At 48.8% G+C, this 23,568-nt stretch overlaps 1 protein-coding gene across 3 annotated transcripts in view; it reads left to right on the forward strand.

The window, feature by feature from the left end:
- Window positions 1-778: 778 nt before the first annotated feature.
- LOC123995278 (1-phosphatidylinositol 4,5-bisphosphate phosphodiesterase beta-1-like) overlaps window positions 779-23,568 on the forward strand; it is a 362,073-nt gene continuing 339,283 nt past the window's right edge. For all 3 annotated transcript variants that reach the window (XR_006831799.1, XM_046298779.1, XM_046298778.1), the window contains exons 1-2: window positions 779-1,103; window positions 17,383-17,460. Coding sequence is in view for 2 of the 3 variants with exons in the window: in XM_046298779.1 (XP_046154735.1) it covers window positions 1,005-1,103; window positions 17,383-17,460 (177 nt within the window). In the remaining variant the exon portion in view is untranslated. The remainder of the gene's footprint in view (window positions 1,104-17,382; window positions 17,461-23,568) is intronic.

A 23,568-nucleotide genomic window follows, 5' to 3' on the forward strand; every position in this document is an offset into this window, starting at 1 on the left:
ACCCAAGTCTCTGTGACTGTGACTATGACTGACAGTCCAGTCCTCTCAGAAGTAGTTTTGTTCTCTGCAGTTCTTAAGAAGTACTTGCAGCCTGAGTGGGTAGAGTGATGGAGGAGGACCAGTCATTGACTGTCACCATCAGAGAGATGGGAAATGTCTTCTCCAATCAAATCAAGGAGAGAGGGACAACACTTCAAGGTATAAATAATCATATCGAATTGGAGATCATTGTCTTCTGTGTCATCTGAAGTTATGATCAGTTGTGTGCTGATGATATAGACACAACACATCTGTAGCACATTCTTCATCTGAAACAATCCCTATCCTTGTTTCCCATGGAAAAGCATCATGCACTATGTTCTATGTTCAGTACAGTTCAGTCAGGTGACAGTGGAACTAGAGGAGGTTCAACATCTTGTCCATAAAATAATCTGTGAGTAAAAACATCTGTTACATATTGTTTACAATAATTATCCTTCCAACTGTCAGTCAACATCATCACACATGCAGCTTGTGGTCAATTTGGCCACTTATCTCACTTGTGTAACAGTGCTCTATCGCTCTCACGTTGTGTGTGTGTGTGTTAGTGTGTGTGTGTGGTGTGTGTTAGTGTGTGTGTGGTGTGTGTTTGTGTGTGTTGCCTACTATCCAAGATGCCTTGAGCGCAGGGAGGCGCTAGATCACACAGAGCCACTGAACTCGTCCCCCGCATTAACTGTTTTTAAATGGGAGTGCAGACACACACACTCATTCAGTCTCTCTCTCTCCCTCTCGTCACCAGCGGACTTCACTCGGTCCCTCCGCTGCGCCTGGAGCTTCAAAGCAAAGACCCGCTAACCCATGCGGGGATTAGATTACTACCAACACTAGTGGGGTTTTGGTCAGCCTACAGTTCTTCTCAGCAGACGGGTAATTTCGTTTAGGAAAGAAGGCGAAAGGGAGAGAAAGGGCGAAGGAATTAAAACCGTTTCTTCTGCTGTCGGTTGAGGAGAGTAGATGAGTCAATGGCCGGAGCTCAGCCAGGAGTTCACGCGCTGCAGCTCAAGCCCGTGTTTGTGAGCGAGAGCCTGAGAAATGGCAACAAATTTATGAAATGGGATGATGTAAGTATTTTTTTTTTGTCAGAGTGGACGGGTTTGTCACTGTCCTTTGTGTAGCCAATGTTAGTTACACATTTACCAAGGCACCGTAACACATGTGTTAAACATTTACCACATTTACCACAGCACTGTAACGCATGTGTTAAACATTTACCACATTTACCACAGCACCGTAACGCATGTGTTAAACATTTACCACATTTACCACAGCACCGTAACACATGTGTTAAACATTTACCACATTTACCACAGCACTGTAACGCATGTGTTAAACATTTACCACATTTACCACAGCACCGTAACGCATGTGTTAAACATTTACCACATTTACCACAGCACCGTAACACATGTGTTAAACATTTACCACATTTACCATGGCACTGTAACACATGTGTTAAACATTTACCACATTTACCATGGCACTGTAACGCATGTGTTACACATTTACCACAGCACTGTAACGCATGTGTTAAACATTTACCACAGCACTGTAACGCATGTGTTAAACATTTACCACAGCACTGTAACGCATGTGTTACACATTTACCACATTTACCACAGCACTGTAACGCATGTGTTACACATTTACCACATTTACCACAGCACTGTAACGCATGTGTTAAACATTTACCACATTTACCACAGCACTGTAACGCATGTGTTAAACATTTACCACAGCACTGTAACGCATGTGTTAAACATTTACCACATTTACCACAGCACTGTAACGCATGTGTTAAACATTTACCACAGCACTGTAACGCATGTGTTACACATTTACCACAGCACTGTAACGCATGTGTTACACATTTACCACAGCACTGTAACGCATGTGTTACACATTTACCACAGCACTGTAACGCATGTGTTACACATTTACCACAGCACCGTAACGCATGTGTTACACATTTACCACAGTGCAACAGTCTCAACTGGCTGTTTAAGGGAAGAGTAAACTATCCCTTTACCTCGGTTATAGTCTTTTGGCTGGTGATATGAAAGCGCTATAGTTGTGTGACAATCTAAAACGTGGAAACAACACAGTTAATTCGAATGTTTGGTTTACATTTCATGGTGTGCGTGCATGTATGTTGCTGTATGTGTGCGCAATCCGTGCGCGTGTGTGCGTGCCTTTTCAGATTGCTCATTAATTAACCGTGTAACAGAGAAAGCTGACACAATAGTGTAATATTGAATCCATAATCGTTTCAAAACGGTATACAGATCCACCTGAATCTCTCAAAACTATACAATTGAACGTTATAAACCTCGAGTTGAATGAGTTGTATACTGGTAGCCTCTCTATCACCAGTCTCTATTGTAATACCCAATACCCACGCCAGTCAGTAGCAGCTAAATGACCTTGATTAAAATATATTGCGCGCCGCTGTTTAGCACGGCTCTGCTAGAAGCCTATCGTCTCTGGGTAAGATTAGCCTACATTAAAAGAAGGCTACTTACTGAAAAGCGTTTCTCATATATATTTCTCATAGCTAAAACAACTTGTTTTATTTTCCACACAGCATGGATATGTGGAAAGAAAAAAAGGTTTGCAACGTACGTTTTATTTTTCGCCTAGGGAGCGTAAATAACTAACATACAATTGTCAAGTAGCCAATTAACGACGGAGTATTTGGTGGAATCTGCGTTGGAAACGGCACTGTGTGCACCTGCCAACTGTGTGATGGTGATTTGCTATAGCGGAACTGTTGACTGATACTGCGGTGTTATCATTGTAGCAGAGCAGCGCAAACAAGCGATGACAGTGTATTCCGATATTTTAATAGGCATCAAACATCGTCACAGTGTCAGTCTAATAACGCAACTACCTTTTTTATATATACACATTCATGAGTCTTTAATAGCAATTACAAATGTATCTCTTTCCTCTCTCTCCTGTCGCTCTCCCTTCTCTCCTGTCTCTCCTATCTCTCCTGTCTCTCTCTGTCTCTCTTTCCTGTCTCTCCTATCTCTCCTGTCTCTCTCTGTCTTTCTTTCCTGTCTCTCTGTCTCTTTCCCTTCTCTCCTGTCTCTCCTACCTCTCCTGTCTCTCTCTGTCTCTCTTTCCTGTCTCTCCTATCTCTCTCCCTTCTCTCCTGTCTTTCCTATCTCTCCTGTCTCTCTCTGTCTCTCTTTCCTGTCTCTCTGTCTCTTTCCCTTCTCTCCTGTCTCTCCTATCTCTCCTGTCTCTCTCTCCTCTCTCTCCTCTCTCTCTCTGTCTCGCTCTCCTGTCTCTCTGTCTCTATCTACTGTCTCTCCTGTCTCTTTCTCCTGTCTCTCCTCTCTCTCCTGTCTCTCCTGTCTCTCTCCTCTCTCTCCTGTCTCTCTGTCTCTCTCTCCTCTCTTTCCTGTCTCTCTGTCTCTCTCTCCTCTCTCTCCTGTCTCTCTCCTCTCTCTCCTGTCTCTCCTCTCTCTCTCTCCTGTCTCTCAGTCACTCTCTCCTCTCTTATGTCTCTCTATCCTCTCTCTCCTGTCTCTATTGTCTTTCTCTCCTGTCTCTCCTGTCTCTCAGTCTCTCTCTCCTCTCTCTCCTGTCTCTCCTGTCTCTCTCCTCTCTCTCCTGTCTCTCCTCTCTCTCTCCTGTCTCTCAGTCGCTCTCTCCTCTCTTCTGTCTCTCTCTCCTCTCTTCTGTCTCTCTCTCCTCTCTCTCCTGTCTCTACTGTCTGTCTCTCCTGTCTCTCCTGTCTCTCAGTCTCTCTCTGTCTCTCTCTCCTCTCTCTCCTGTCTCTCCTGTCTGTCTCTCCTGTCTCTCAGTCTCTATCTCCTCTCTCTCCTCTATCTCCTGTCTCTGTCTCTCTCTCCTCTCTCCCCTGTCTCTCTGTCTCTCTGTCTCTCTCCTTTCTCCGTCTGTATATGGTGGTATGTTGTGAGGGGTGTGAGGTGTGTGTGTTTCCCCATGTTGATGTGTTATCGTGTGCTAGCCGTGTTTTTGTAGTTTTCGGATTAGGGTGGGGACCTCGTCCATGGCCACTTTCCAGACCCCACAGCCCACCAAGTCTTTCCTGACACACACACACACACACACACACACACACACACACACACACACACACACACACACACACACACACACACACACACACACACACACACACACACACACACACACACACACACACACACACACACACACACACACACACACACACACACACACACACACATAGAGAGACAGAGGGTAGGGAGAGACTCAGGGGATAGACAGAGGGGATAGAGAGAGAGACAGAGGGGAGAGAGAGAGACAGAGGGGATAGAGAGAGAGACAGAGGGGATAGAGAGAGAGACAGAGGGGATAGAGAGAGAGACAGAGGGGATAGAGAGAGAGAAAGAGGGGAGAGAGAGAGACAGAGGGGATAGAGAGAGAGACAGAGGGGATAGAGAGAGAGAGACAGAGTGGATAGAGAGAGAGAGAGACAGAGGGGATAGAGAGAGAGAGAGAGAGAGACAGAGGGGATAGAGAGAGAGAGACAGAGGGGATAGAGAGAGAGAAAGAGGGGAGCGAGAGAGACAGAGGGGATAGAGAGAGAGACAGAGGGGATAGAGAGAGAGAGACAGAGGGGAGCGAGAGAGACATAGGGGAGACAGAGGGGAGAGAGAGAGACAGATGGGATAGACAGAGTCAGAGGGGATAGAGAGAGACAGAGGGGAGAGGCAGAGACAGAGGGGATAGAGAGAGAGACAGAGTAGAGACAGAGAGACAGAGGGGATAGAGAGAGAGACAGAGGAGAGACAGAGACAGAGGGGATAGAGAGAGACAGAGGAGAGACAGAGAGACAGAGGGGATAGAGAGAGTCAGAGGGGAGCGAGAGAGACAGAGGGGAGAGACAGAGACAGAGGGGAGAGAGAGACAGAGGGGATAGAGAGAGAGAGAGAGAGAGAGAGAGAGAGAGAGAGGAGAGACAGAGAGACAGATGAGAGAGAGAGACAGAGGAGAGAGACAGAGACTGAGGGGATAGAGAGAGACAGAGGAGAGAGAGAAACAGAGGGGATAGAGAGAGAGAGACAGAGGGGAGCGAGAGAGACATAGGGGAGACAGAGAGACAGAGGGGAGAGAGAGAGACAGATGGGATAGACAGAGTCAGAGGGGATAGAGAGAGACAGAGGGGAGAGGCAGAGACAGAGGGGATAGAGAGAGAGACAGAGTAGAGACAGAGAGACAGAGGGGATAGAGAGAGAGACAGAGGAGAGACAGAGACAGAGGGGATAGAGAGAGAGACAGAGGAGAGACAGAGAGACAGAGGGGATAGAGAGAGAGCCAGAGGAGAGACAGAGACAGAGGGGATAGAGAGAGACAGAGGAGAGACAGAGAGACAGAGGGGATAGAGAGAGTCAGAGGGGAGCGAGAGAGACAGAGGGGAGAGACAGAGACAGAGGGGAGAGAGAGACAGAGGGGATAGAGAGAGAGACAGAGGAGAGACAGAGAGACAGATGAGAGAGAGAGACAGAGGAGAGAGACAGAGACAGAGGGGATAGAGAGAGACAGAGGAGAGAGAGAAACAGAGGGGATAGAGAGAGACAGAGGAGAGAGACAGAGGGGATAGAGAGAGACAGAGGAGAGAGAAAGACAGAGGGGATAGAGAGAGACAGAGGAGAGAGAGAGACAGAGGGGATAGAGAGAGACAGAGGGGATAGAGAGAGACAGAGGAGAGAGAGAGACAGAGGGGATAGAGAGACAGAGGAGAGAGAGAGACAGAGGGGATGGAGAGAGACAGAGGAGAGAGACAGAGACAGAGGGGATAGAGAGAGACAGAGGAGAGAGAGAGACAGAGGGGATAGAGATACAGTGGGGAGAGAGAGAGTCAGAGGGGAGCGAGAGAGACAGAGGGGAGAGACAGAGACAGAGGGGATAGAGAGAGAGACAGAGGAGAGACAGAGACAGAGGGGATAGAGAGAGTCAGAGGGGAGAGAGAGAGACAGAGGGGAGAGACAGAGACAGAGGGGATAGAGAGAGAGACAGAGAGACAGAGAGACAGAGGGGATAGAGAGAGTCAGAGGGGAGAGAGAGAGAGACAGAGAGACAGAGAGACAGAGGGGAGAGAGAGAGACAGAGGGGAGAGACAGAGACAGAGGGGATAGAGAGAGTCAGAGGGGATAGAGAGAGAGACAGAGGAGAGACAGAGGAGAGACAGAGGAGAGACAGAGGAGAGACAGAGAGACAGAGGGGAGAGAGAGAGTCAGAGGGGAGAGAGAGAGACAGAGGGGAGAGACAGAGACAGAGGGGATAGAGAGAGTCAGAGGGGATAGAGAGAGAGACAGAGGAGAGACAGAGAGACAGAGGGGATAGAGAGAGTCAGAGGGGATAGAAGAGACAGAGGGATATAGAGAGACAGAGGCAGACAGATAATCCAGTAAGTTTGAAATCAAAACCTTTCCCCTGTCTCAGCTGGATGTCAGAAAATAAGTGTCATGGTAACCATGGGGAACCTTGACCATACATGACCAAACAGTGGAGCAAGGAGAGTGGAGTGATTGGTACGATATTGAGCCAAGATGGAAACAAAATCCTCTCAGCATGGTGGAGATGGCATGGAGTGGCCAGAATGCAGTTATTGTATTACAGATGTAGGATCTTAATTTGATCACTCTTTTGTTGCTGAGAATTGTCCTATCACACAGTTATATCAACAGTACCATACTTTTAATGTAGCTTACTGTTGGCCAGCTGATAGCCTGATCACATATCAAGCAACATTAGGGACAAATGGTTCAGGTTTATTTTGCTGTGACAATATAGATCAAATTAAGATCCTACATATGTACACTGTCTGACATAAGTGTTGTAGAGCAAGGAGAAAGGAAGAAGGAGAGGGAGAGGGAAGGGCGGGAGAGGGGAGAGAGGGAGAGGGAAGGGAGGGTAGAGGGAAGGGCGGGAGAGGGGAGAAAGGGAGAGGGAAGGGAGGGTAGAGGGAAGGGCGGGAGAGGGGAGAGAGGGAGAGGGAAGGGAGGGTAGAGGGAAAGGCGGGAGAGGGGAGAGAGGGAGAGGGAAGGGAGGGAGGGTAGAGGGAAGGGCGGGAGAGGGGGAGAGGGAGAGGGAAGGGAGGGAGAGGGAAGGGCGGGTAGAGGGAAGAGAGGGAGAGGCGAGAGAGGGAGAGGGAAGGGAGGGTAGAGGGAAGGGCGGGAGAGGGGGAGAGAGGGAGAGGGAAGGGCGGGAGAGGGGAGAGAGGAAGAGGGAAGGGCGGGAGAGGGGAGAGAGGGAGAGGGAAGGGAGGGAGAGGGAAGGGCGGGTAGAGGGAAGAGAGGGAGAGGGGAGAGAGGGAGAGGGAAGGGAGGGAGAGGGAAGGGCGGGTAGAGGGAAGAGAGGGAGAGGCGAGAGAGGGAGAGGGAAGGGAGGGTAGAGGGAAGAGAGGGAGAGGCGAGAGAGGGAGAGGGAAGGGCGGGTAGAGGGAAGAGAGGGAGAGGCGAGAGAGGGAGAGGGAAGGGAGGGTAGAGGGAAGGGCGGGAGAGGGGAGAGAGGGGAGAGGGAAGGGCGGGAGAGGGGAGAGAGGGAGAGGGAAGGGAGGGAGAGGGAAGGGCGGGTAGAGGGAAGAGAGGGAGAGGCGAGAGAGGGAGAGGGAAGGGCGGGTAGAGGGTAGAGAGGGAGAGGCGAGAGAGGGAGAGGGAAGGGAGGGTAGAGGGAAGGGCAGGAGAGGGGAGAGAGGGAGAGGGAAGGGCGGGAGAGGGGAGAGAGGGAGAGGGAAGGGAGGGAGAGGGAAGGGCGGGTAGAGGGAAGAGAGGGAGAGGCGAGAGAGGGAGAGGGAAGGGAGGTAGAGGGAAGGGCGGGAGAGGGGAGAGAGGGAGAGGGAAGGGAGGGTAGAGGGAAGGGCGGGTAGAGGGGAGAGAGAGAGAGGGAAGGGAGGGTAGAGGGAGGGGCGGGTAGAGGGGAGAGAGAGAGAGGGAAGGGAGGGTAGAGGGAAGGGAGGGTAGAGGGAAGAGAGGGAGAGGCGAGAGAGGGAGAGGGAAGGGAGGGTAGAGGAAAGGGCGGATAGAGGGGAGAGAGAGAGAGGGAAGGGAGGGTAGAGGGAAGGGCGGGAGAGGGAAGGGAGGGTAGAGGGAAGGGCGGGAGAGGGGAGAGAGGGAGAGGGAAGGGAGGGTAGAGGGAAGGGCGGGAGAGGGGAGAGAGGGAGTGGGAAGGGAGGGTAGAGGGAAGGGCGGGAGAGGGGAGAGAGGGAGAGGGGAGAGAGGGAGAGGGAAGGGCGGGTAGAGGGAAGGGAGGGTAGAGGGAAGGGCGGGTAGAGGGGAGAGAGAGGGAAGGGAGGGTAGAGGGAAGAGAGGGAGAGGCAAGAGAGAGAGGGGGAAGGGAGGGTAGAGGGAAGAGAGGAAGAGGCGAGAGAGGGAGAGGGAAGGGAGGGTAGAGGGAAGGGCGGGTAGAGGGGAGAGAGAGAGGGAAGGGAGGGTAGAGGGAAGGGAGGGTAGAGGGAAGAGAGGGAGAGGCGAGAGAGGGAGAGGGAAGGGAGGGTAGAGGGAAGGGCGGGTAGAGGGGAGAGAGAGAGAGGGAAGGGAGGGTAGAGGGAAGGGCGGGAGAGGGAAGGGAGGGTAGAGGGAAGGGCGGGTAGAGGGAAGGGCGGGAGAGGGGAGAGAGGGAGAGGGGAGAGAGGGAGAGGGAAGGGCGGGAGAGGGAAGAGAGGGAGAGGGAACGGAGGGTAGGGGGAAGGGCGGGAGAGGGGAGAGAGGGAGTGGGAAGGGAGGGTAGAGGGAAGGGCGGGAGAGGGGAGAGAGGGAGAGGGGAGAGAGGGAGAGGGAAGGGCGGGAGAGGGAAGGGAGGGTAGAGGGAAGGGCGGGTAGAGGGAGAGAGAGAGAGAGGGAAGGGAGGGTAGAGGGAAGAGAGGGAGAGGGAACGGAGGGTAGGGGGAAGGGCGGGAGAGGGGAGAGAGGGAGAGGGAAGGGAGGGTAGAGGGAAGGGCGGGAGAGGGGAGAGAGGGAGAGAGGGAGAGGGAGAGGGAAGGGAGGGTAGAGGGAAGGGTGGGTAGAGGGGAGAGAGAGAGAGGCGAGAGAGAGAGAGGGAAGGGAGGGTAGAGGGAAGAGAGGGAGAGGCGAGAGAGGGAGAGGGAAGGGAGGGGAGAGGGAAGGGTGGGAGAGGGGAGAGGGGAGAGGGAAGGGCGGGGAGAGGGAAGGGCGGGAGAGGGGAGAGAGGGAGAGGGAAGGGCGGGGAGAGGGAAGGGCGGGAGAGGGGAGAGAGGGAGAGGGAAGGGCGGGGAGAGGGAAGGGCGGGAGAGGGGAGAGAGGGAGAGGGAAGGGCGGGAGAGGGGAGAGGGAGAAGGGCGGGAGAGGGGAGAGAGGGAGAGGGGAGAGAGGGAGAGGGAAGGGCGGGAGAGGGGAGAGAGGGAAGGGCGGGAGAGGGGAGAGAGGAAGGGCGGGAGAGGGGAGAGAGGGAAGGGCGGGAGAGGGGAGACAGGGAAGGGCGGGAGAGGGGAGAGAGGGAAGGGCGGGAGAGGGGAGAGAGGGAAGGGCGGGAGAGGGAGAGAGGGAAGGGCGGGAGAGGGGAGAGAGGGAAGGGTGGGAGAGGGAGAGAGGGAGAGGGAAGGGCGGGGAGAGGGAAGGGCGGGAGAGGGGAGAGAGGGAGAGGGAAGGGCGGGAGAGGGGAGAGGGAGAAGGGCGGGAGAGGAGAGAGAGGGAGAGGGAAGGGCGGGAGAGGGGAGAGAGGGAAGGGCGGGAGAGGGGAGAGAGGGAGAGGGAAGGGCGGGAGAGGGGAGAGAGGGAAGGGCGGGAGAGGGGAGAGAGGGAAGGGCGGGAGAGGGGAGAGAGGGAAGGGCGGGAGAGGGGAGAAAGGGAAGGGCGGGAGAGGGGAGACAGGGAAGGGCGGGAGAGGGGAGAGAGGGAAGGGCGGGAGAGGGGAGAGAGGGAAGGGCGGGAGAGGGGAGAGAGGAAGGGCGGGAGAGGAAGGAGAGAGGGAAGGGCGGGAGAGGGGAGAGAGGGAAGGGCGGGAGAGGGGAGAGAGGGAAGGGCGGGAGAGGGGAGAGAGGGAAGGGCGGGAGAGGGAGAGAGGGAAGGGCGGGAGAGGGGAGAGAGGGAAGGGTGGGAGAGGGGAGAGAGGGAGAGGGAAGGGCGGGGGAGAGGGAAGGGCGGGAGAGGGGAGAGAGGGAGAGGGAAGGGCGGGAGAGGGGAGAGGGAGAAGGGCGGGAGAGGGAGAGAGGGAGAGGGAAGGGCGGGAGAGGGGAGAGAGGGAAGGGCGGGAGAGGGGAGAGAGGGAGAGGGAAGGGCGGGAGAGGGGAGAGAGGGAAGGGCGGGAGAGGGGAGAGAGGGAAGGGCGGGAGAGGGGAGAGAGGGAAGGGCGGGAGAGGGGAGAAAGGGAAGGGCGGGAGAGGGGAGACAGGGAAGGGCGGGAGAGGGGAGAGAGGGAAGGGCGGGAGAGGGGAGAGAGGGAAGGGCGGGAGAGGGGAGAGAGGGAAGGGCGGGAGAGGGGAGAAAGGGAAGGGCGGGAGAGGGGAGACAGGGAAGGGCGGGAGAGGGGAGAGAGGGAAGGGCGGGAGAGGGGAGAGAGGGAAGGGCGGGAGAGGGGAGAGAGGGAAGGGCGGGAGAGGGGAGAGAGGGAAGGGCGGGAGAGGGGAGAGAGGGAAGGGCGGGAGAGGGGAGAGAGGGAAGGGCGGGAGAGGGGAGAGAGGGAAGGGCGGGAGAGGGGAGAGAGGGAAGGGCGGGAGAGGAAGGAGAGAGGGAAGGGCGGGAAAGAAATACAGAGAAGAAGAGAGGAAGCAGGAAATAGTATTTCTCATACCAAATCCTTTCTGTGGGTTTGAAGACCATTTTACTTCGTAAACTCCATCTGTCTGTACTGCTAATACTCAGACATTGTTATAATGCAGAAGCTAAACAATCACAACAATCCCTATGTTTAGGCTATGGCTAATGGTATAGAACACCACTGTGAGGGGTGGATCCACAGTCCACGGAGGCTGTCCCAACTCTGTCTGCCTGCTTCCCTCTGTCCCTTCACTCAAAGGAGAGCTGAGACAAAACCTCTTAACGATCACAATTACTCCTAAATTGGAAACCTCCTTGTAATCATGGCGATTTTCTTCCCCGGTGTAAGATTTTGTCGGAAAAAAATTGAGAAAACCTTTTAGCTCTGAAGACTAGTCTATCCTCTGAGATGTGTGTGAATGCAGACCCAGAGAGTGAGAGTCTGTGAGTCACCCCCCCCTCCCCTCTCCCAATGATAGCCTCTGAGATGTGTGTGAATGCAGACCCAGAGAGTGAGAGTCTGTGAGTCACCCCCCCTCCAATGATAGCCTCTGAGATGTGTGTGAATGCAGACCCAGAGAGTGAGAGTCTGTGAGTCACCCCCCCCTCCCCAATGATAGCCTCTGAGATGTGTGTGAATGCAGACCCAGAGAGTGAGAGTCTGTGAGTCACCCCCCCCCCTCCCCAATGATAGCCTCTGAGATGTGTGAATGCAGACCCAGAGAGTGAGAGTCTGTGAGTCACCCCCTCCAATGATATCCTCTGAGATGTGTGTGAATGCAGACCCAGAGAGTGAGAGTCTGTGAGTCACCCCCCTCCAATGTTAGCCTCTGAGATGTGTGTGAATGCAGACCCAGAGAGTGAGAGTCTGTGAGTCACCCCCCTCCAATGATAGCCTCTGAGATGTGTGTGAATGCAGACCCAGAGAGTGAGAGTCTGTGAGTCACCCCCTCCCCTCTCCCAATGATAGCCTCTGAGATGTGTGTGAATGCAGACCCAGAGAGTGAGAGTCTGTGAGTCACCCCCCCCCCTCCCCAATGTTAGCCTCTGAGATGTGTGTGAATGCAGACCCAGAGAGTGAGAGTCTGTGAGTCACCCCCCCTCCCCAATGTTAGCCTCTGAGATGTGTGTGAATGCAGACCCAGAGAGTGAGAGTCTGTGAGTCACCCCCCTCCCCAATGATAGCCTCTGAGATGTGTGTGAATGCAGACCCAGAGAGTGAGAGTCTGTGAGTCACCCCCCTCCCCAATGATAGCCTCTGAGATGTGTGTGAATGCAGACCCAGAGAGTGAGAGTCTGTGAGTCACCCCCCCTCCCCAATGATAGCCTCTGAGATGTGTGTGAATGCAGACCCAGAGAGTGAGAGTCTGTGAGTCACCCCCCCCCCCAATGATAGCCTCTGAGATGTGTGTGAATGCAGACCCAGAGAGTGAGAGTCTGTGAGTCACCCCCCCCCCCCAATGATAGCCTCTGAGATGTGTGTGAATGCAGACCCAGAGAGTGAGAGTCTGTGAGTCACCCCCTCCCCAATGTTAGCCTCTGAGATGTGTGTGAATGCAGACCCAGAGAGTGAGAGTCTGTGAGTCACCCCCCTCCCCAATGATAGCCTCTGAGATGTGTGTGAATGCAGACCCAGAGAGTGAGAGTCTGTGAGTCACCCCCCCCCTCCCCAATGATAGCCTCTGAGATGTGTGTGAATGCAGACCCAGAGAGTGAGAGTCTGTGAGTCACCCCCCTCCCCAATGTTAGCCTCTGAGATGTGTGTGAATGCAGACCCAGAGAGTGAGAGTCTGTGAGTCACCCCCCTCCCCAATGTTAGCCTCTGAGATGTGTGTGAATGCAGACCCAGAGAGTGAGAGTCTGTGAGTCACCCCCCTCCCCAATGTTAGCCTCTGAGATGTGTGTGAATGCAGACCCAGAGAGTGAGAGTCTGTGAGTCACCCCCCTCCCCAATGATAGCCTCTGAGATGTGTGTGAATGCAGACCCAGAGAGTGAGAGTCTGTGAGTCACCCCCCCTCCCCAATGTTAGCCTCTGAGGAAGTCACCATGACTTCATGTGTGTGTAGCTGTGGCCAGGGACAGTTGGGAGAAGAGGAGAAGATGGCCAAAACGCAGCCTGGTGAATCCATGTGAAGTACAATGATGAACGCAGCGATCAGGCTTGTTCCACCAGGCTTGTGAAAATGGCTGTTTACACATCATTAAGCAGATTGTCAATGGCCACCAGCCATCTGTAACTCTCTCAGCCTGATGTTGCAACATAATCCATCAATCCTCCGTGAACTTTAGGACTAATGGGAAAGTTTAACCGGTGACAAACACTACAACCATTGCCATAGTCTTAATATCGCATTTTTGTCATCAACTCTATATACTAGGACTTGATATAGTGTATCTTCCCTCTGATTTGTCATGAGTCATGGCATGTTCTTCACGTGTGTAAGTTGACCAAATCAATCCTTCTTGAATCTGTTACAGAGTCGCAACGAATCGTTTTTAAAATTCTCTCACAAACCATTTTCAGCATCTTGCATATGGATGTTTTCTGTCTGTCTGTCTGTCTGTCTGTCTGTCTGTCTGTCTGTCTGTCTGTCTGTCTGTCTGTCTGTCTGTCTGTCTGTCTGTCTGTCTGTCTGTCTGTCTGTCTGTCTGTCTGTCTGTCTGTCTGTCTGTCTGTCTGTCTGTCTGTCTGTCTGTCTGTCTGTCTGTCTGTCTGTCTGTCTGTCTGTCTGTCTGTCTGTCTGTCTGTCTGTCTGTCTCTTCCAGGTCCCTCTTTGTTTATCACTTTTGCTATCTGCCTAAGTGTCTCTCACATTCATTCTTTCCATCTCTCTCTCTCTCTCTCTCCCTCCCTCCCCACCTCCCTCCCTCCCCACCTCTCTTCCTCCCCACCTCCCTCCCCACCTCCCTCCCTCCCCACCTCCCTCCCTCCCCACCTCTCTCCCTCCCCACCTCCCTCTGTCCGTCCGTCCGTCTGCTTTCTGTAATAGAGTAGGATCGATACGATAGCAGTCAGTTCTGGTCAGAGGGGTCAGTGTGTACATCAGGCACCACCATTTAATTTCTGTCTGGCTGGTTTACGCTGTTAAAGATGACCAGAGGCCAGTGATGATCTGTCACCTCAACAGAGCTGCCCCCAGTCAGACAGCTATAGATCCTAGACATACAGTATAATAAATACTAGACATCTAGGGCTAGTTTCCCAGATCCAGATGAATTGCTTAATTGTGTTAGGAACCACACCAGTGAGGAAGCACCTGCTTTCAATATATTTTGTATCCCTAATTTACACGGGTTTCCTTTATTTTGGCAGTTACCTGTATATAATCTGCACCATACCATGATGTCATAGAACACATCCTTCATCATAATGAACAACATACAGTCATAAACCTATACCATACAGTCGTAGATCTATACCATACAGTCTTAGGTCTATACCATACAGTCGTAGATCTATACCATACAGTCGTAGATCTTTACCATACAGTCGTAGATCTATACCATACAGTCATAAACCTATACCATACAGTCTTAGGTCTATACCATACAGTCGTAGATCTATACCATACAGTCGTAGATCTATACCATACAGTCTTAGGTCTATACCATACAGTCGTAGATCTATACCATACAGTCGTAGATCTATACCATACAGTCGTAGATCTATACCATACAGTCGTAGATCTTTACCATACAGTCGTAGATCTATACCATACAGTCATAAACCTATACCATACAGTCTTAGGTCTATACCATACAGTCGTAGATCTATACCATACAGTCGTAGATCTATACCATACAGTCTTAGGTCTATACCATACAGTCGTAGATCTATACCATACAGTCGTAGATCTTTACCATACAGTCGTAGATCTATACCATACAGTCGTAGATCTATACCATACAGTCGTAGGTCTATACCATACAGTCGTAGATCTATACCATACAGTCGTAGATCTATACCATACAGTCGTAGGTCTATACCATACAGTCGTAGATCTATACCATACAGTCTTAGGTCTATACCATACAGTCGTAGATCTATACCATACAGTCTTAGGTCTATACTATACAGTCGTAGATCTATACCATACAGTCGTAGATCTATACCATACAGTCTTAGGTCTATACCATACAGTCGTAGATCTATACCATACAGTCTTAGGTCTATACCATACAGTCGTAGATCTATACCATACAGTCATAGATCTATACCATACAGTCTTAGGTCTATACCATACAGTCGTAGATCTATACCATACAGTCTTAGGTCTATACTATACAGTCGTAGATCTATACCATACAGTCGTAGATCTATACCATACAGTCTTAGGTCTATACCATACAGTCGTAGATCTATAGTCTTAGGTCTATACCATACAGTCGTAGATCTATACCATACAGTCGTAGATCTATAACATATAGTCGTAGATCTATACCATACAGTCGTAGGTCTATACCATACAGTCGTAGATCTTTACCATACAGTCGTAGATCTATACCATACAGTCTTAGATCTATACCATACAGTCGTAGATCTATACCATATAGTCGTAGATCTATACCATACAGTTGTAGATATATACCATACAGTCATAGATCTATACCATACAGTCGTAGATCTATACCATACAGTCATAGATCTATACCATACAGTTGTAGATACATACCATACAGTCTCTGGTCTATACCATACAGTCGTAGGTCTATACCATACAGTCGTAGGTCTATACCATACAGTCATAGATCTATACCATACAGTCGTAGGTCTATACCATACAGTCGTAGATCTTTACCATACAGTCGTAGATCTATACCATACAGTCTTAGATCTATACCATACAGTCGTAGATCTATACCATATAGTCGTAGATCTATACCATACAGTTGTAGATATATACCATACAGTCGTAGATCTATACCATACAGTCGTAGATCTATACCATACAGTCATAGGTCTATACCATACAGTCGTAGATCTTTACCATACAGTTGTAGATCTTTACCATACAGTCGTAGGTCTATACCATACAGTCGTAGATCTTTACCATACAGTCGTAGGTCTATACCATACAGTCGTAGGTCTATACCATACAGTCATAGATCTATACCATACAGTTGTAGATACATACCATACAGTCTCTGGTCTATACCATACAGTCGTAGGTCTATACCATACAGTCGTAGATCTATACCATACAGTCTTAGGTCTATACCATACAGTCGTAGATCTATACCATACAGTCTTAGGTCTATACCATACAGTCGTAGATCTATACCATACAGTCGTAGATCATTACCATACAGTCTTAGGTCTATACCATACAGTCGTAGATCTATACCATACAGTCTTAGGTCTATACTATACAGTCGTAGATCTATACCATACAGTCGTAGATCTATACCATACAGTCTTAGGTCTATACCATACAGTCGTAGATCTGTAGTCTTAGGTCTATACCATACAGTCGTAGATCTATACCATACAGTCGTAGATCTATAACATATAGTCATAGATCTATACCATACAGTCGTAGGTCTATACCATACAGTCGTAGATCTTTACCATACAGTCGTAGATCTATACCATACAGTCTTAGATCTATACCATACAGTCGTAGATCTATACCATATAGTCGTAGATCTATACCATACAGTTGTAGATATATACCATACAGTCGTAGATCTATACCATACAGTCGTAGATCTATACCATACAGTCATAGATCTATACCATACAGTTGTAGATACATATCATACAGTCTCTGGTCTATACCATACAGTCGTAGGTCTATACCATACAGTCGTAGGTCTATACCATACAGTCATAGATCTATACCATATAGTCGTGGGTCTATACCATACAGTCGTAGATCTTTACCATACAGTCGTAGATCTATACCATACAGTCTTAGATCTATACCATACAGTCGTAGATCTATACCATATAGTCGTAGATCTATACCATACAGTTGTAGATATATACCATACAGTCGTAGATCTATACCATACAGTCGTAGATCTATACCATACAGTCGTAGGTCTATACCATACAGTCGTAGATCTTTACCATACAGTTGTAGATCTTTACCATACAGTCGCAGGTCTATACCATACAGTCGTAGATCTTTACCATACAGTCGTAGGTCTATACCATACAGTCTCTGGTCTATACCATACAGTCGTAGGTCTATACCATACAGTCGTAGGTCTATATAATTTTTTCTCAGAAAACCCATTAGGTTTGGTTCTGTGATGCAACATGGCGATATGGGTTTAAAAGTGTGTTCAGTGGTGTTGTATATAATCCTGTGTGATTCTTCAGGGTAAGGACAGACAGACAGGTAGATAATCATCCAGTTTGTTCAGCTGAGTGCTGCGCTGGGCTGGTGACTACGGACAGAAACGCCACAGCTTTTTATAGAAACAGCCAATAATATCTGCAGCTGCTATGTAAAGACGGCCTTGGCCTAGGGCTGCCAATCTGTGTGTGTGTGCGTGTGTGTGTGTGTAGGATGGTGTCTCTCACAGACAATAACATGCACGGCAGCTTACTCCTTTTTCTATCGGACACACACGCACACCTTTCCCTCTCTCACAAATGGTACCTTTCTCTCTCTACAGGACTCTACTACGGTGACCCCTGTGACCTTACGAGTCGACCCCCAGGGATACTTCCTGTACTGGACTGACCAGAACAAGGTAAGAACAAAGATATTACACGCAAGCAAGATAATAACCAATGGTTACACGTTCAGTGACATCCCATTTCCTTCTCAAAGATCAAGAGGACTTGGGTTGAACCAAGGCAGAGATGTTAGAGATACTCTTCATTTAGAAGGAAATACATTTAGGAGAAATCGGGTTGTCCTTATTGTGACACTGAAAGAAAAAACATATGACATATTATCCTAAGCATACTTACTTCTTGGTCACCTCCCTCAATTTTGAGTCTCATAGCAAATGGTCTCAATAGTTTTGTAAATAAGGTATTTCTGTTTATTTTTTTTTACAAATGTGCCAACCTGTTTTCACTTTGTCATTAAGGGGTGTTATGTGTAGATTGCTGAGGAAAGTGTTTTATTTAATCAATTTTAGAATAAGGCTGTAACGTAACAAAATTAGGAAAAAGTCAAGGGGTCTGAATACTTTCCGAAAGCACTGTATACTAACTTTACCTCCTCACTGCAGTCGTATACTGTATGTGATGTGAACTGAGCTGAATCAGTGACATTTACACTGGCAGTTATTCCTAAAAACTTCTTTATTACCACGACCAGTCAGACAGGAGTTGAGAGGGGAGGAGAGGGTAAGAGAGGGGAGGAGAGGAGAGGAGAGGGGAAGAGAGGGGAAGAGAGGAGAGGGGAGGGGAGGGGAGCAGAGGAGAGGAGGAGAGGAGAGGAGAGGCGAGGAGCGAGGCGAGGCGAGGCGAGGCAGAGGAGAGGAGAGGTGAGGTGAGGAGTGGAGAGGAGTTGAGAGGAGAGGAGAGGTGAGGAGAGGAGTTGAGAGGGGAGGGAAGGAGTTGAGAGGAGAGGAGAGGAGTTGAGAGGAGAGGAGAGGAGTGAAGTGGAGAGAAAAGGAGAGGAGTTGAGAGGAGTGAAGTGGAGAGGAAAGGAGAGGAGTCAGGAAACACCTCTGTTCTAACCAGTTTCCCTAAAGAGGAAGAGGACAGGAGAAGACCAGAGGTTTGTGTGTATGCGCGTGCCTGTGTGTGTGTACACGTGTGCCAGGGTTGGTGCGTGCTTGCATGTGTGCCAGAGCCCATGTTTGTGTGTGTGTGTGTGTCATCAGCTATATCTCCGTATATATATACACAGAGAGTCATCATCTATTTTTTTATTTTATCTTTATTTTACTAGGCAAGTCAGTTAAGAACAAATTCTTATTTTCAATGACGGCCTAGGAACTGCCTGTTCAGGGGCAGAACGACAGATTTGTAACTTGTCAGCTCGGGGATTCGAACTTGCAACCTTTCGGTTACTAGTCCAACGCGCTAACCACTAGGCTACCCTGCCGCCTCTATATCTCAGTATATAAACACAGAGAGTAATCATCTATATCTCAGTATATAAACACAGAGAGTCATCATCTATATCTCAGTATATAAACACAGAGTCATCATCTATATCTCAGTGTGTAAACACAGAGAGTCATCATCTATATCTCAGTATATAAACACAGAGAGTCATCTATATCTCAGTATATTAACACAGAGAGTCATCATCTATATCTCAGTATATAAACACAGAGTCATCATCTATATCTCAGTATATAAACACAGAGAGTCATCATCTATATCTCAGTATATTAACACAGAGAGTCATCATCTATATCTCAGTATATAAACACAGCAGTCATCATCTATCTCTCAGTATTTAAATACAGAGAGTCAGCTATATCTCAAATCAAAATAACTACTACTTCAAGGTCACAGAGCGAGCGACATCACCAATTGAAACACTATTAGCGCGCACCTCGCTAACTAGCTAGCCATTTCACATCGGTTACACATGTAGAACTCTGTGTGGAAAGGGTTCTGCATGGAACTCAAACGGGGTTCTTCCTGGAACCAAAAAGGGTTCTTCAAAGGGTTATTTTATGGGGACAGCCTAGATGGCACCTTTATGTCTAACAGTGTGTAAGTACAGTATGTATTTGTGTGTACATGTACTGTTACAATGTGTCTTAACAGAGTGTATCTGCAGTGTTACTGTACTGTTACAATATGTCTTAACATAGTGTATTTGTGTGTACATGTACTGTTACAATATGTCTTAACATAGTGCATTTGTGTGTACATGTACTGTTACAATGTGTCTTAACAGAGTGTATCTGCAGTGTTACTGTACTGTTACAATATGTCTTAACATAGTGTATTTGTGTGTACATGTACTGTTACAATATGTCTTAACATAGTGCATTTGTGTGTACATGTACTGTTACAATATGTCTTAACATAGTGCATTTGTGTGTACATGTACTGTTACAATATGTCTTAACATAGTGCATTTGTGTGTACATGTACTGTTACAATATGTCTTAACATAGTGCATTTGTGTGTACATGTACTGTTACAATATGTCTTAACATAGTGCATTTGTGTGTACATGTACTGTTACAATGTGTCTTAACATAGTGTATCTGCAGTGTTACTGTACTGTTACAATGTGTCTTAACATAGTGTATCTGCAGTGTTACTGTACTGTTACAATATGTCTTAACATAGTGTATCTGCAGTGTTACTGTACTGTTACAATGTGTCTTAACATAGTGTATCTGCAGTGTTACTGTACTGTTACAATGTGTCTTAACATAGTGTATCTGCAGTGTTACTGTACTGTTACAATGTGTCTTAACATAGTGTATCTGCAGTGTTACTGTACTGTTACAATGTGTCTTAACATAGTGTATCTGCAGTGTTACTGTACTGTTACAATGTGTCTTAACATAGTGTATCTGCAGTGTTACTGTACTGTTACAATGTGTCTTAACATAGTGTATCTGCAGTGTTACTGTACTGTTACAATGTGTCTTAACATAGTGTATCTGCAGTGTTACTGTACTGTTACAATGTGTCTTAACATAGTGTATCTGCGCACTAAAAGAAGTCCACATCATTACACATGTCCACTGTGTGTGTCCACTGTGTGTGTGTGTGTGTGTGTGTGTGTGTGTGTGTGTGTGTGTGTGTGTGTGTGTGTGTGTGTGTGTGTGTGTGTGTGTGTGTGTGTGTGTGTGTGTGTGTGTGTGTGTGTGTGTGTGTGTGTGTGTGTGTGTGTGTGTGTGTGTGTGTGTGTGTGTGTGTGTGTGTGTGTGTGTGTGTGTGTGTGTGTGTGAGAGAGAGAGAGAGGGAGACACAGCCTGATGGCCTGCAGAGCTAAAGCATTCCTTAGATTCCTCAGGAGCAGAGAACCAGTGGACAGATCTTGCCTCTAGCTCTTAGACACACACACGTACACGTACACGCGCACACACTTTTAAAGCAAATTTTCTGCAATTCTACAAATTTTGCCATAGATTATGCCGTGTTCTTATGCTATATGACTGACTAAAATATTACAACTAAATGCTGCTAAGTAAATATTGGTAGAAACACTGGTCAGACCGGGCAGACTAAAGGGTTTGATGTTTTCCTCTGGTGGGGGTTGTCCAGGGGTTTGTAGGTGGCTGAATGGGATTGAGACATCTGGACAGAACTATTCATTGTTATGTGAAAAATGAAAGAACGTGTCCCAATCCTTCAACAGCTCAGTGAGAGAGATCTTGGCACTGAGTCACGTCGCTGTGCGTGCCTGCTGTGTGTGTGTGTGTGTCACTGGCAGATTGACGTTTATTGTCATGAGTCTTGTCCTAGAGGCAGAACTGAGCGATTTCCCCTTAGATAGGCCAGCTGCAAAGTCAAAATTGGCTATATTGAAAGAATTCATGAAAACAAAATTGAGCTTTTTGGTCTTAATTTAAGGTTAGGGTTCGGCATTAGGGTGAGAAGTGCTGTTAAGGTTAGGGTTCGGCATTAGGGTGAGATGTGCTGTTAAGGTTAGGGTTCGGCATTAGGGTGAGAAGTGCTGTTAAGGTTAGGGTTCGGCATTAGGGTGAGAAGTGCTGTTAAGGTTAGGGTTCGGCATTAGGGTGAGAAGTGCTGTTAAGGTTAGGGTTCGGCATTAGGGTGAGAAGTGCTGTTAAGGTTAGGGTTCGGCATTAGGGTGAGATGTGCTGTTAAGGTTAGGGTTCGGCATTAGGGTGAGAAGTGCTGTTAAGGTTAGGGTTCGGCATTAGGGTGAGAAGTGCTGTTAAGGTTAGGGGGTTCGGCATTAGGGTGAGAAGTGCTGTTAAGGTTAGGGTTCGGCATTAGGGTGAGAAGTGCTGTTAAGGTTAGGGTTCGGCATTAGGGTGAGAAGTGCTGTTAAGGTTAGGGTTCGGCATTAGGGTGAGAAGTGCTGTTAAGGTTAGGGTTCGGCATTAGGGTGAGAAGTGCTGTTAAGGTTAGGGTTCGGCATTAGGGTGAGAAGTGCTGTTAAGGTTAGGGTTCGGCATTAGGGTGAGAAGTGCTGTTAAGGTTAGGGTTCGGCATTAGGGTGAGAAGTGCTGTTAAGGTTAGGGTTCGGCATTAGGGTGAGAAGTGCTGTTAAGGTTAGGGTTCGGCATTAGGGTGAGAAGTGCTGTTAAGGTTAGGGTTCGGCATTAGGGTGAGAAGTGCTGTTAAGGTTAGGGTTCGGCATTAGGGTGAGAAGTGCTGTTAAGGTTAGGGTTCGGCATTAGGGTGAGAAGTGCTGTTAAGGTTAGGGTTCGGCATTAGGGTGAGAAGTGCTGTTAAGGTTAGGGTTCGGCATTAGGGTGAGATGTGCTGTTAAGGTTAGGGTTCGGCATTAGGGTGAGAAGTGCTGTTAAGGTTAGGGTTCGGCATTAGGGTGAGAAGTGCTGTTAAGGTTAGGGTTCGGCATTAGGGTGAGAAGTGCTGTTAAGGTTAGGGTTCGGCATTAGGGTGAGAAGTGCTGTTAAGGTTAGGGTTCGGCATTAGGGTGAGAAGTGCTGTTAAGGTTAGGGTTCGGCATTAGGGTGAGAAGTGCTGTTAAGGTTAGGGTTCGGCATTAGGGTGAGAAGTGCTGTTAAGGTTAGGGTTCGGCATTAGGGTGAGAAGTGCTGTTAAGGTTAGGGTTCGGCATTAGGGTGAGAAGTGCTGTTAAGGTTAGGGTTCGGCATTAGGGTGAGAAGTGCTGTTAAGGTTAGGGTAGGGTGAGAAGTGCTGTTAAGGTAGGGTGATTAGGGTGAGAAGTGCTGTTAAGGTTAGGGTTCGGCATTAGGGTGAGAAGTGCTGTTAAGGTTAGGGTTCGGCATTAGGGTGAGAAGTGCTGTTAAGGTTAGGGTTCGGCATTAGGGTGAGAAGTGCTGTTAAGGTTAGGGTTCGGCATTAGGGTGAGAAGTGCTGTTAAGGTTAGGGTTCGGCATTAGGGTGAGAAGTGCTGTTAAGGTTAGGGTTCGGCATTAGGGTGAGAAGTGCTGTTAAGGTTAGGGTTCGGCATTAGGGTGAGAAGTGCTGTTAAGGTTAGGGTTCGGCATTAGGGTGAGAAGTGCTGTTAAGGTTAGGGTTCGGCATTAGGGTGAGAAGTGCTGTTAAGGTTAGGGTTCGGCATTAGGGTGAGAAGTGCTGTTAAGGTTAGGGTTCGGCATTAGGGTGAGAAGTGCTGTTAAGGTTAGGGTTCGGCATTAGGGTGAGAAGTGCTGTTAAGGTTAGGGTTCGGCATTAGGGTGAGAAGTGCTGTTAAGGTTAGGGTTCGGCATTAGGGTGAGAAGTGCTGTTAAGGTTAGGGTTCGGCATTAGGGTGAGAAGTGCTGTTAAGGTTAGGGTTCGGCATTAGGGTGAGAAGTGCTGTTAAGGTTAGGGTTCGGCATTAGGGTGAGAAGTGCTGTTAAGGTTAGGGTTCGGCATTAGGGTGAGAAGTGCTGTTAAGGTTAGGGTTCGGCATTAGGGTGAGAAGTGCTGTTAAGGTTAGGGTTCGGCATTAGGGTGAGAAGTGCTGTTAAGGTTAGGGTTCGGCATTAGGGTGAGAAGTGCTGTTAAGGTTAGGGTTCGGCATTAGGGTGAGAAGTGCTGTTAAGGTTAGGGTTCGGCATTAGGGTGAGAAGTGCTGTTAAGGTTAGGGTTCGGCATTAGGGTGAGAAGTGCTGTTAAGGTTAGGGTTCATTAGGCATTAGGGTGAGAAGTGCTGTTAAGGTTAGGGTTAGGGTGAGAAGTGCATTAGGGTGAGAAGTGCTGTTAAGGTTAGGGTTCGGCATTAGGGTGAGAAGTGCTGTTAAGGTTAGGGTTCGGCA

Source organism: Oncorhynchus gorbuscha, linkage group LG14 (genome assembly GCF_021184085.1).
Source record: "Oncorhynchus gorbuscha isolate QuinsamMale2020 ecotype Even-year linkage group LG14, OgorEven_v1.0, whole genome shotgun sequence".
Classification (NCBI taxonomy): Eukaryota; Metazoa; Chordata; class Actinopteri; order Salmoniformes; family Salmonidae; genus Oncorhynchus; species Oncorhynchus gorbuscha.